The 12,703-nt window shown below is 36.2% G+C and overlaps 1 protein-coding gene across 1 annotated transcript in view; it reads left to right on the top strand.

Annotated features, from left to right (window-relative positions):
• Nucleotides 1-1,626: 1,626 nt before the first annotated feature.
• LOC149794898 (RRP12-like protein) overlaps nt 1,627-12,703 on the top strand; it is a 141,065-nt gene continuing 129,988 nt past the window's right edge. The window contains exon 1 of the mRNA XM_089964536.1: nt 1,627-1,851. Within this exon, the coding sequence (XP_089820662.1) occupies nt 1,698-1,851 (154 nt within the window). The 5' untranslated portion in view covers nt 1,627-1,697. The remainder of the gene's footprint in view (nt 1,852-12,703) is intronic.

Genomic DNA, 12,703 nt, shown 5'->3' with positions numbered 1-12,703 from the left:
TAACTTATGCAATCCACAGATGACGTATTCTATTTTATCACTTGTGAATATTGTAGTGACTAAATAATTAATATCACACGACAGTTTTATTTCGTCAATAAATAGAATGTTAAGATTAAACATTATTCACTTAAATTTCAGATTTTTTAAACCATTACAACAGTATTGTAGTAAAAAAAAAAAAAAAAAAAAAATGTGGGAGCGAGGAAAACTTCCACAAGACCTATGAGATGCAGATATCATCACCTTGTACGAAAACAAGGGTGAAACGTCTGACTGCTCAAACTACCGTGGGATAACTCTGCTCTCCATTGCAGGCAAAATCCTTGCTAGAGTGTTGCTAAACAGACTGGTGCCCACCATTGCAGAAGAACATGCTCCAGAGAGTCAACCTGGCTTCAGAGCCAATAGGGGCACAACTGACACGGTGTTCGTCCTGAGACAGATCCAGGAAAACGCCGAGAACAGAACAAAGGATTGTACATATTTTTGGACCAGACGAAGGCATTAGATACGGTGAGCAGAACTGGACTGTGGAAAATCCTTGAAAAGCTCGACTGTCCTCCTAAATTCCTTACCAATGTCATCCAACTGCATGAAGACCAGTTTGGTCAGGTCAGAAATAATAACGACCTGTCACAGACCTTCCCCATTGCAAATGGCGTGAAACGGGGCTGCATTTTGGCCCCATCACTGTTCTCAATCTTCTTCAGTATGATGCTCCAAAAAGCAATAAAAGATCTTGATGACGAAGATGGCATCTGTATCCGATTTCGTACTGATGGCATCCTCTTCAACTTAAAGCGACTTCATGCTCACACCAAGACCTTGGAAAAACTGATTAGAGAACTTCTCTTTGCAGACGACGCCAACTGACACACACACACACACACACTTACTTTATAAAATAAACAGCACCAACACGTAGAATGTGTGACCGGTTTCGCTTTATTGCTTCATCAGACTGAATTCAATATCATTGCTTACGTCATGAAATATTTATGGTTACTGCATTTGTATGCCTGGACGTCTATTCAACTTTTTCGGGTGAGAGGCAAAACTTGATGGGGGGGGGGGGGCGGCAAAACTTGACGGGCTTGTTAATTTTCGGATATAGGCTGTATGGGAAAATATGAACGAGTTTTTCGGATGGAAATATTGCACGACCTTGGGAGTGGAGTATATCCATTTGACAAAACGAGTTCATATTTTCCCATACAAATGCAGTAACCTTTTTATTATATGCTCATTTTTTTAATTCTACGTAAGGCTTAATTATGTAAATAAAAATACACTACATGAAACAAAGTAACTGAATATATGCCGTATTCTGAACTAAATACACAAGCGCAGATTCATCATTACACAACAACAACAACAGTGTTAATGCGCACACACACACACACACACACAGACACACACACATATATATATATATATATATATATATATATATATATATATATATATATATATATATATATATATATATATATATATATATATATATATATATATATATATATATATAATTTTAAGTTTCCTCGCTCCATGATCTAAAGATTTACACAAACGTGAAATTTGAGATGGCTCGGCTATTTGGAACGTCTCGATTATTATGGGCTTTCCTGTTTTCTTACACACGTGTGTGAAGTTTTTATTCATCATGTAACTAGATTTTTTCGCATTATTTCAACATGGTATCAAAAGGAAAAGGTAGAACAATCATAAAAAGAAATATTGCGAAGGGAAAACGATGGAAGAAAGGCCAAAGTAGCAGTAGCAACCCCGAGACCAAGCGATTTAGAGAAGCTGCAAAGGGCAGATTCTTTCAGCATAGTTCAGGTTCAGGTACATAGTCATTGTAGAGTCTTCTGCAGATGTACCTTCAATCATTATTTATGTGTTTTGTTAATTTGTAGTATAGTTGATAAGTCTCATAATTGATTATGATGGACGATGATAATGGTGAAACTTTGAAAGACCAAGCCAAAAAAATGTCGCAGGTGCCTAATCTAAATTGGCATGCCAAGTTACACTGGTTATGTAAGCGCATCTACTGATATAAATTGTAAAAAGTAATTTTATTTGTAAAATTGAATCGTAATACAGTTATACCAAAGTTTATTCAGTCATGATTTTTGAGTGATCTGCAAAATAATTGTCCTTACAAAATTTCCAGACGAAAATTATAGATCGCTGTGGACTTTTACAATGACAGTTCGATATTTGATTGAACTATTTCTAGTACAGGGGAATCAAGGTACGTCGCGTGTATTTTCACTTTTGTCCAGTATGGATGTTCAACTATGAATTGGGATAGAGAGGAGTAACATAACCATAAGTTTTATTCGTAGCTGGTACATGTAACATTTCTTCAAAATGATAATTTAGCATTATGTAAATTGTAACTAAAATAAATCTGAATTGAGAGCCATAATTATAGTCTGAATGCACATATTTGTATGGGAAAAATAGGTATTATGTACGAATTGAAATAAAAGACATGACATGCCATACAGAAGATAAATATGAAGTTACATAATTGCCTCCTATTTATTGGACTTGTGTGCCAATATTTTTATTCCTGGGGGTGTTTTCCCAGGCTTTGTTTATAAATGATGACACTGTCACATCTTGGTTTATGTTTATAATACAACTTCTTCCCAACTGCAAGTGTGTTCCCTCTTACATCATTGTGCACAACAAAACTAGTTTAAATAATAATAATAATAATGAGGACTTTGTACAGCACCTAATCTTTAGAAGCTATAAGCACTTTACAACATTAGACAACACCTATAAGATAAGAAACGTAATAATATTATTACAAAAACAAACAACACGGAATTAGAAAAACATTAAACAGTGTTTCCGTTTACCCACATTTGTGCGTCGGGGACGCTCGCTGGAGAAAATTGACACACACATTTTGTTACCATGCGTTTTTTTTTACGCAAAGGATTTTCATAATATGATCATGATTTATTTAATACCCAATGCATTGGACGATGGATGGCATCGTATATACTTCGTGTATAGGCATTGACTGGTTCCCTGCTTTGTTTGCTCCCTGCCTTGCTCTCTTCTATTCATATAGCAAAGTGCAACGCAGGGAACATATAAAACCAGACTAGCATAGGCAATGTTATGACGGAGTGGCTTTCCCATATCTTGCAAGCTTCTCGTGATTTCCATCAAGCTCAGCAAGCTGTTCTTGATATTTAACATCAAGCCTCGTTGCACTAGAAAGTGATCGCCAGATTAAAACGCCATGCACTAAAAACATTAGCGAAGAAAGTGAAAGAAGCAGAACACAAAAGAGTAACTGTGGATCTAACTTTATTGAAAAATGGAGAAAATTATTCCCTTGACTGGAATATTCATTATGATTAACGGTGTGACTTCTGATCACGTGATTGCAAAGACTGCAAAAGTGAATAATCCTTTCGTGACAGGATTTTAGAATTTTTAAAAATAGGCCTTCGTTTGCCATAAGATATCTGGAGAACACATTATAACCTAAGACATTATTTCACAACATAGAAATCAGTAAACTTGCAGAGACAAATGCGTTATTTGGATTACAAAGTCAGCGGGTCATTGCAGATTTTATTGGTTTTTAACTTTTACTGCAATAAAAGAAAGATCTTAAAGTTCAAGTGTAGCTTATTAGAAAGAAGATGAATCAGTATCCTCCTTGATATTTGGATAAATGTGTTCTAGGACGAAGTACAATGAAACCTATTATAGTACACATTTGATGAAAGGCAGTAAATTAATTCCCATTTGGTTAAAAAGATTTATTTGGCTTTTTGTATTGGCTTATATGTAATGTGTTGGGCTGTAATATTGTTGAGGAGACTGTTAAAAGTACGACTTTAAAAGAGAAATGAACAAATAAAATTATTCTTGGAATGGACAATGCATTTGTTTGTTAATCATGCATGTTGGTGTATTTGTATGTTTAGAGAAAGAGAGAGAGAGTATGTTGTGCAAGTTGCAATATCCTATTTCAAGTTGAAAAAGTACGAGTCGTATGAAAATTTGTCAGTACATTTTTGACCCCCACATTTTTTATTTGACCCCCAGTATTGACACCTAGGTTTTTTTTGTACCCTCAGTTTTACACCACTGGGGGATACACTGATTAAAAAATAAAAAAAACATGCTGAGAATATTTCAGGTATGGAACATTATAAGGTCTTTAAGTTTGTTCTTGCAGTCGAAATAAGTGAGTTTTGAGAGCCCTCTTGACTGTGATCTTTGTGTCTAAGTTCAGTGGGCAATTCATTCCATGTTGCTGGGCTCTGGTATGCAAAAGAACGCTGTCCATATGACTTTGTTTTTATAGTAGGAATAATGAGTATACGATTGTCAGAAGAGGAGCGTAAGTATCTTGCTGGTGTGTACACATGGGTGAGGTCAGATAGGTGTGTTGGACTAGAGCCCGACAGTGAAATGTAGCACAGAGAACAAATTTTGTGTTTGATTCTGGATCGAATGGATAGCCATTGTAGGGTACAGAGCAGCGGGGAGGTGTGCTCTGATCGTGGTACTCTAAGTATGATCAGAGCAGCTGTGTTTTGAACTTTCTGAAGTTTCTGGAGTAGATATTGAGATGAACCAGACAGAATTGAATTACAATAGTCCAGTCTTGAAAGTACTAATGAACACAAATGTTTTAGTGGCATCAACTAAAAGATATTTGCGAATTGAGCTGATGCGTCTCAGCTCAAGATATGCAGCCTTGCATATGTTCATGACATGTTGGTGCCATATGAGAGTACTGTCCAGAGTAACACCTAGGCTTCGTACTGATTGTGTGAATTTAATGTTGTTGTTGCTGATATTTATTGGTTGAGGTAAAGGATGTGAATGAGAAAGTCTTTGTGTTGTGATCAGAATGGCCTCAGTTTTATCATCATTCATCTGCAGCTTGTTACAAGTCATCCATGATTTCACATCAGAAATGCACCTCTCTACACCTTGGATGGTAGCATCAACTTCAGTTGGGTGGCTAGATTTGTATATTTGGGTGTCATCAGCGTACAATTGGTGAGACACTGGATGATGATCTATGACACTAGAGAGTTGCTGAGTGTACAGAATGAAGAGAACAGGTCCAAGAACATACCCCTGTGGAACACCACAACATAGATCAACTGGGCTGGAGTGTATTCCATTTGCAGATACAATTTGTGTCCTGTTGACCATGTAGGACTTGAACCACAGTAGGGCTGTATCATGAATGCCAAATACATGCTGGAGACGGTGAAGTAATATATCATGGTCTATTGTGTCAAATGCTGCAGACAAATCAAGGAGGATGAGGACTGTAATCTTTCTGCTATCCAATGCAGAGAGAATGTCATTAACTACTTTTAGAAGAGTTGTCTCATTACTGTGGCAAGAGCAATATGCAGATTGTACATTGCTAAAAAGACTATTTGAATTTAGATGAGATACAAGCTGGGATAGAACAACCTTTTCTAAGATTTTTGAAATGAATGGGAGATTAGAAACTGGGCGGTAGTTCTTTAAATCATTATGGTCTAGTGTTGGTTTCTTCAGCAGAGGCTTTACAATGGCAGTTTTGAAAAATGATGGGAATTCCCCAGATGAGAGAGAGGTATTAATAACATCAGTTAGTGAAGGCAATACTGGATCTAAGCACTCAGAAAGCAGTGATGTTGGAATTGGATCAAGTTCACATGACTTTGGTGCACTCTTCATCACGATTGTACGTATGAAATCCATAGAGACAGGTTCAAATGCTGCTAATGGTTGCCACTCAAACTCTGTATCCCAACTGTATGGTGACAACGAGTCAGTTGAAATTGTGGTGTTAAGCTTATCTCTAATGGTTTGTACTTTGTCACAGAAGAAATTTGCAAACATGTCCGGAAGGTCTAGTGGAGAGAAGGTAGTTGGAAGTGGTGTTGATTTGTTCCTTGACATTAGCTTGTTAGTAATCTCGAAGAGCTCTTTGCAGCTGGAACTTTCCATGATCTTAGTAGTGTAGTAGTGGGCTGATTTCGCTGCATGGACTGTATTTGTTACATTCTTCTTAGCGACTTCATAGATTTGCTTATGAATAGTGAGTCTCGTGGAAAGCCAGAGCCTCTCAGCTTTACGGCGGTCTCTTTTAGCAGTGCTAAGCTGGTCCCTAACACTACTATACCATGGAGAGCACTTTTGAATTGATACTCTGCACTTGGTAGCTGGGGCATGTTTGTCAAGTAATGAATGCAGGCAGTTATCGAGTTGTTCTGCGGTAGGAGGTAAGCAAGTTGTTAGGTTAGCTTGGATGTCGTGCATTAGTTTGGTTCTATTTATCATACGGAGGTTTCTCTTAGTAGCAGATAACGGTGGAGGGTTAAGGACTAATGCGTCAAGATGGCATATAATGCAGAGGTGATCTGATGCAAGGTCATGGGATACCAGGGAGGACCGTAGAATGTTATCATCAGGTCTGTGAAGAATCCAGTCTAAAATGTGACCATGTTTTTGGGTGGGTTGGTTAACTGACTGTTTGAGGTTGAAAACATTAATGGAATCTATGAGTTTTGATGTATTTGAGTTTCCGAGACAGTCAAAGTGAAAGTCACCCTGCTTGCTTGATTGTGCCTTAAAATGGCAAAATAAGTTTTAATTGAATTTGCCTTTTAGCAGTTTTTAATAAATTTATACAATAATCTTCAATGGAATTTTTATGGACAAGGCGTGAATAAAAAAGTTAATAAATGCCATTTAAAGGTATGTGTTGTCAGATTCTCCAAAATGACATCTACAGCTGCAAAAAGTGACTAAGAGCGAGTACATGAGCTATGTGACTTGTACCATAGCTGTGCACAAGCAAGGAGGGGATAATTATTATGCTTTTGAAAATTAACATTAGGCCCAGAGATCAGAACAGGTCTCTTTTGGCACCATACCCTGTGTTAGAGTTATTACATCTTGCATGGAATTATTGTTTTTTTTGTTAAGTAATAGCTCCATATCTTGTGTATCTGGCATTTTAATTTTAGTGTGCATTTTAAGGTGAGTAAAGGCACTACAAAATATTTAGATTGTATTTTGCCCTCTTATTCGATTTTACTATTTTTGAAGATACTTTTGAAAATTTTAGCTGATGTTCATTGCCTGAAATTGAGTTTTGAATGATGTGTGTCAGACATGTAATCCAAATTGGAAGATGCACTGCCAGCATGATGAAAGTAGTAACGATACTTAGTGACATTATTCTTAAGGCTCCAAAATATGTTTCACTGCAAATATATATCAACCTTTTGATCAAAATTGGCATACCATATTGGAAATTAAAAACTTTTCAAACATTAGATATGCAATTTTAATAGGAATCACCAGCTTATGAACTGGACTGCTTCTTTGATGATTTTCAGTGCCAACCTACATTGGTATAAATATGACTTAAACCTTTTGCCATCTTGATGAAGTGTTTTAATCATAGAAACAATTTTTAATTTGCTACTCAGTGTTTAGGAACATATATCCATGAAATTGAAACAAAGGATAGTAACGGGCATTTTGCATTTTTGATTCACACATATTATGGTTATGTTTTGGATTAAATCAAAGCAGTGTGAATCCTAATGCACAATCAGAGGCAGTTTACTCCAATTGCTGTATGTAGGAGAAAAATCTGATATACATTTTAAAGGATTTTTAATATTTTTTTACTTGTGTACATTTATTAACCCTTTAAGTGCTAGTTGCATTGTTGGTCAAGGTCTTCTAGTGCTTGTTGTGACTTCAGTCGTTTTCCAGATAGGCAACAGTGTATGCATAAAATTATCACTGCTTGTAAAACATTGGTTTATAGAGGCCCAAAACAACCATTCCATTTTACTTGACTTAGCATTTAGTAAAGAAGTTTGACAAATACTCACTTTTGAGCAGGTGGTACCTGAAAAAATTAAAATGGCTGATGCTGAATACTATGGTGATTTCTTGCAAAAAATTCTGGCTTCTAATAGTAATGATGACAATGATTTTGAAGGATTTGAGGAGAATGAAATTATTGGAGCTGGTGAATGTGTTGATGGAAATACCTTTGAGTGATTTTGATCCAGGAATCAACGTGGAACTGGTGTCTGATGTACATGCTGGCTGGATGAGAAAAGATGGCCAGCCTGATACCCCCCCCCATTCACTGGTACTTGAAAATTAAATGTTGAGATGGTGAATTCTGAATCTATCGGCTATTTAAGACTTTATTTGATGACAAGTTATTTCATGTGATCGAAGATCAAACAAATCATTATGGGGATCAGAGAGTTCATGAGGCAGACTTGAAGGAGAACAGTTGCATGAAGAAATGGCAGCCTGTCACACTTGAGCAGCTAAAACTCTTTTGTATTGATTATAGCAATGGGTTTCAGAGATCTTGGAAACGCTTAATTACGCATATTTGGACGCCATTTTTTGATATGGGATGCAGAAAATCACTGAGGCTGGAATCCTCCGTGTGCATGTAATAGGTGTGCAGCAAAATTCAAAGACTTGCCAGTCCTGCTTCAGCTACCTGCTTTGTGGGGAAAATGTGTTGATCATTTAGCTGTGCTGATATTTACAATGACAGAATTCAGTGACTGAAAGACCTCTTGATGTACATACATGTTGCCATTATAAGAGTACATCAAAATCAACATAATGCAATAGCTGGACGGCAAGTTCAAAGGCTTTTACTGGCGGCCGGGTGGTAAATGTACTGATATTTACAGTGATTGAATTCAGAGTCAGAAAGACCCAGAGATGTACATGTGGTAATTTATAAAAGTACATCAAATAAACAACTTTATCTTTCGTTATTGTGTTCATTTCCAAATGTATCAGAATAAGTAGTGCATGAGAATCAAGACATGTTGAGACTTAGACAAAATGACATTCGTAAATTTGGATAAGTATTTTGGGGTTAAACTGCAAACGTACGAAGATTGTAACAAGAAGAGTGCTAAAGCTGCTAGAATTGATAGTTCAGATAGGACAGTAGCTAAGTGTAAGAAAGTGTGTGATGCCTAGCTTAGTATTTGGAATATGTTCTTACTTGGATTGACAAAATTCAGTATTACTCTGATGGACAAACAAGAGCTATTTAAGAGGTACATTGATTGACCATACTTTTTTTAAAATGGTCCTCGCCTTAGCCCGCTTAGTTCTAGTGTTGTAGCGAAATGTATTCATCAATACATCAGTAGCCAGGCCTAGCTTTGATATCAGTTACTTTGACAAACTCTTGCCCGTTCACAAGCATATGTTTTGATAGCTGATTGACCATTAACCCTTGTCCAAGTAAGGTAGAAACTATCAATTTCCTGCATGATATCCTTTGATGATAAAACATACAAACATGTGTTTTAAGATCAGAATCGGTGATCTGGATATATAGTAACTTCCTCTTGTACACTATTTCATTGTAAAATTAGTTCAAAACTGTAAGTGAACTAGTAGGCCTAACAGGAAACTAAGTCTGGGATGTACCTGTTTATTAGATTGTGTTTTCGTAAATCATCGGGCGAATATTTTCAGAAAAATATACAAATCATTGAAAGCAAAGCCAAAGTATTATTTTATTAAAGATTTTACTTTATAATGCAAATTATGTTGGTCAGAAACGTATGGGACAGTGCTATGTTGTGGATTTCGCGAGATGCTCTTTCAGGTCTAAGCTGTTTTCCGACTTGACACGTTTTTGCGAAAATGTGGGGGGAAAACAGCAAATCAGATACTATGTAACAATTGTCTAAAATTACTACAAGGACATAGACAAATAAATAAACCATAAATTTACAATCCTGTCAATGGACTGTTGTAAAGAAGCTTTATTAAAGTGAGTGATTACATTACGAAAACCTATCCATCTAAAAATAGATGCACTCATGTCTGTGTTGATTCTGTAGGATAGATGGGACTGCAACTTTTGATGGTGGGACTCCTATTTTACCAAAATGGGATTCCTGAACTACTAGTTTTAAAATCCTAGCGAGACCTCTGGGTTTGGTACATAAATCTGATCTCGATTCCTAATGGACTATTGGTGTGATATAAACCCCATACTTCAACAAAAAAATTAGTAGGGATAGATTTCTAGCTATTCTAAGCAATTTACACCTGGCAGACAACAAGAACAATCAAGGTGACACTTTACACAAGATCTGCCCAATGATTGAAAAAAATGACGCATTTGCAGAGGTTTATTAATCAGATATGAACCTCAGTTTTGATGAGGCTACCTGCCCTTGGAAAAATTGTCTGAAATTTTGAGTTTATAACTCTGCCAAACCTAACAAGTTTCACATAAAGCTGTTCCAGGTGTGCGAGGCAAGCAGTGGATATTGTATTGGCTACTGCATTTATATTGGTAAAACAGGTGGAGACCTTGACAAATTATTGTGAAGGACTAGAACTAAACATTGATGAGCTGAGTAAAACAACAAAATTTGTGATTGGTTTGTTCTGCACGTGTAGTCTTTTCAGTAAAGGACGGAGTATATATGGATAATTATTATTCATTAGGGTTGTAAAAAATCACGGAAAACTTCACCCGGCTACCCGTTGCACCATTTAATGGGTAACCGGGTACCCGTTAGAACATGAAAGACATGTACAACCCTAGTTACCCCACTGTCAGATTTTCACAAACCTGGATTGTTGTAGGGTGATGAAAACAAACTGACTATTTACATCATTTTGCACATTGTTTACCACATGTTATCCACTATTTCACAATTTACCAATTCGCACTTTCACATTTTCACATTTGCACTTTACCCACACCCAGTAGGAGATGGCTGATAGTCTGTCGACAGAGATAATTTGTTTTCCTGTTGTACTTCAAATTGTCTATTATAAATTGTGCTCTGATAGATAGCTCTAATATTTTGTTTGGTTTGTCAATAATAATGAATTAATATTACAGTGTCGTTTCACTTATTAATAAACTTCCAACAACTTCAACAGCATGTTTTGTTATTTATTACTCATGGCAAATGAGAACTTGAATACTAAAGGAAGTTTTCACATTATTAAAATTTCAAACTAGAATAAAATAACGTTTTTCGAATGTTTTTGACTGATGAGTAAGTGATATGTTAACACGCATAGTCTAAATATTAGTATTGTTTTGAACTGTTAAGCCGTTCGCAATATAGACTGGAGCTGCAACTCAGACCAGTGTACTGCTGATGATATGTGATATTTTGATAGTGTTGTCGATAAATTATTTTTGTGAACGGGTACTCGTCATTAATTTTCAATGCCTGAGTGATTCACTATGGTTGTGTACCCGTTGACAGCCCTATTATTCATCACCTGAACTATTTAACGAACATGAGTTGCTAATTACCTCTGAATGTGGAACCTTGCAAACAAATAGGGTAGGTGTTGCAGAGGCAATGAAGGTTAAAACAAACTAAACCAGGGTGAGAGTATTTTTCGCAGAAATGACAATTTGCTGCTGGTGAAATATCATGACAAATGAGATGTAAATGTGATCTCAAGTTTTCATGAAGCTAAGGTAGCAGTGATCAATAAAACAAATTTTGCAACAAACACACCTGTAATGAAACCTACATTTTTGCGGATTATGTGGAAAACATGGGAGGAGTAGATTTAATTGACCAATTTAACAAATACAATCCTGTAGTAAGGAAATGCAAGAAATAGTGGAGAAAACTATTTTTTTCTTCATCTGTTGAACGTATGTATTGTAAACACCTATCAGTTGCACCTCAAATTCTCGCCTGTGCAGAAGAAACTAAGTCACCATGATTTCCGTGTTTCAGTAGTGAAGTCATTGATTCAGGAAGCAGGAGAGGATGAAAATTTGACGGTGAGCAAGCCGAACGCCTCTTTGGGAGTCATTTCCCTGAATTTATTCCAGTTACACCTGGAGCTAAATGAGCCCACCTGTACATGATTGTGTTGATTGTAATAAGAAAAGAAAGGACCGTGAGGGATTTGGACGAAAGCAAACATCTTTCAGATGTGAGACATGCCAAGTGGTACTTTGTGTACCTGATTTTTCACGTTATTCCACACGTGTAAATTACAAACAGTGAATGTAGTAGTTCAGATGAGTTAGAATAACACATGAACAGGTGGTGAACACAATGGGTGACTGTAAGCTCACAAGTTGACATGAGATAATGCAAATATATTAGAATAAATAAGAAGTGACAAATTTTCATGAACATTTACTACTGACTTTGGGGGTCTAAACTTGCCTCTGACATTCATGGAGTCGATGTTTACAAAACTGTTCTTTCTTTACCTGTGATGTTTGCAATTAAGATATAACATTGTGACAGACATAACATGTACATGGTTGAACTACTAAAGAATATAATATTTCTTAGATATATTTAAACTTTTCCATTAAAAAACAAAAAAAATACAGATGAAATACAATCGTAACTTGTCATTTTACTTCTGTTGCACATGTACATGCAAATATGTTACACTTACGCATGTGCCTTGATGTTAATCTTAAAGTTCAGATATCCACCATCAGTTTTCATATAGGGTTTGTGTATCTGTTGTGTATATTTATATTGAAATACATGCTATATGTATTTAAAAACTGTGCAGTTTTCTTCTTTTTTTTCTCCCTCAAGCAATTCAGCACTGAGGGATCTTGTACTGCAAAACAATATAGCACTTTATGGGGTTAATACCTAAA

This window comes from Sinohyriopsis cumingii, chromosome 7, assembly GCF_028554795.1.
Source record: "Sinohyriopsis cumingii isolate HCF-2022 chromosome 7, ASM2855479v2, whole genome shotgun sequence".
Lineage (NCBI taxonomy): Eukaryota > Metazoa > Mollusca > Bivalvia > Unionida > Unionidae > Sinohyriopsis > Sinohyriopsis cumingii.
This window is presented reverse-complemented; position numbering and strand designations above follow the sequence as displayed.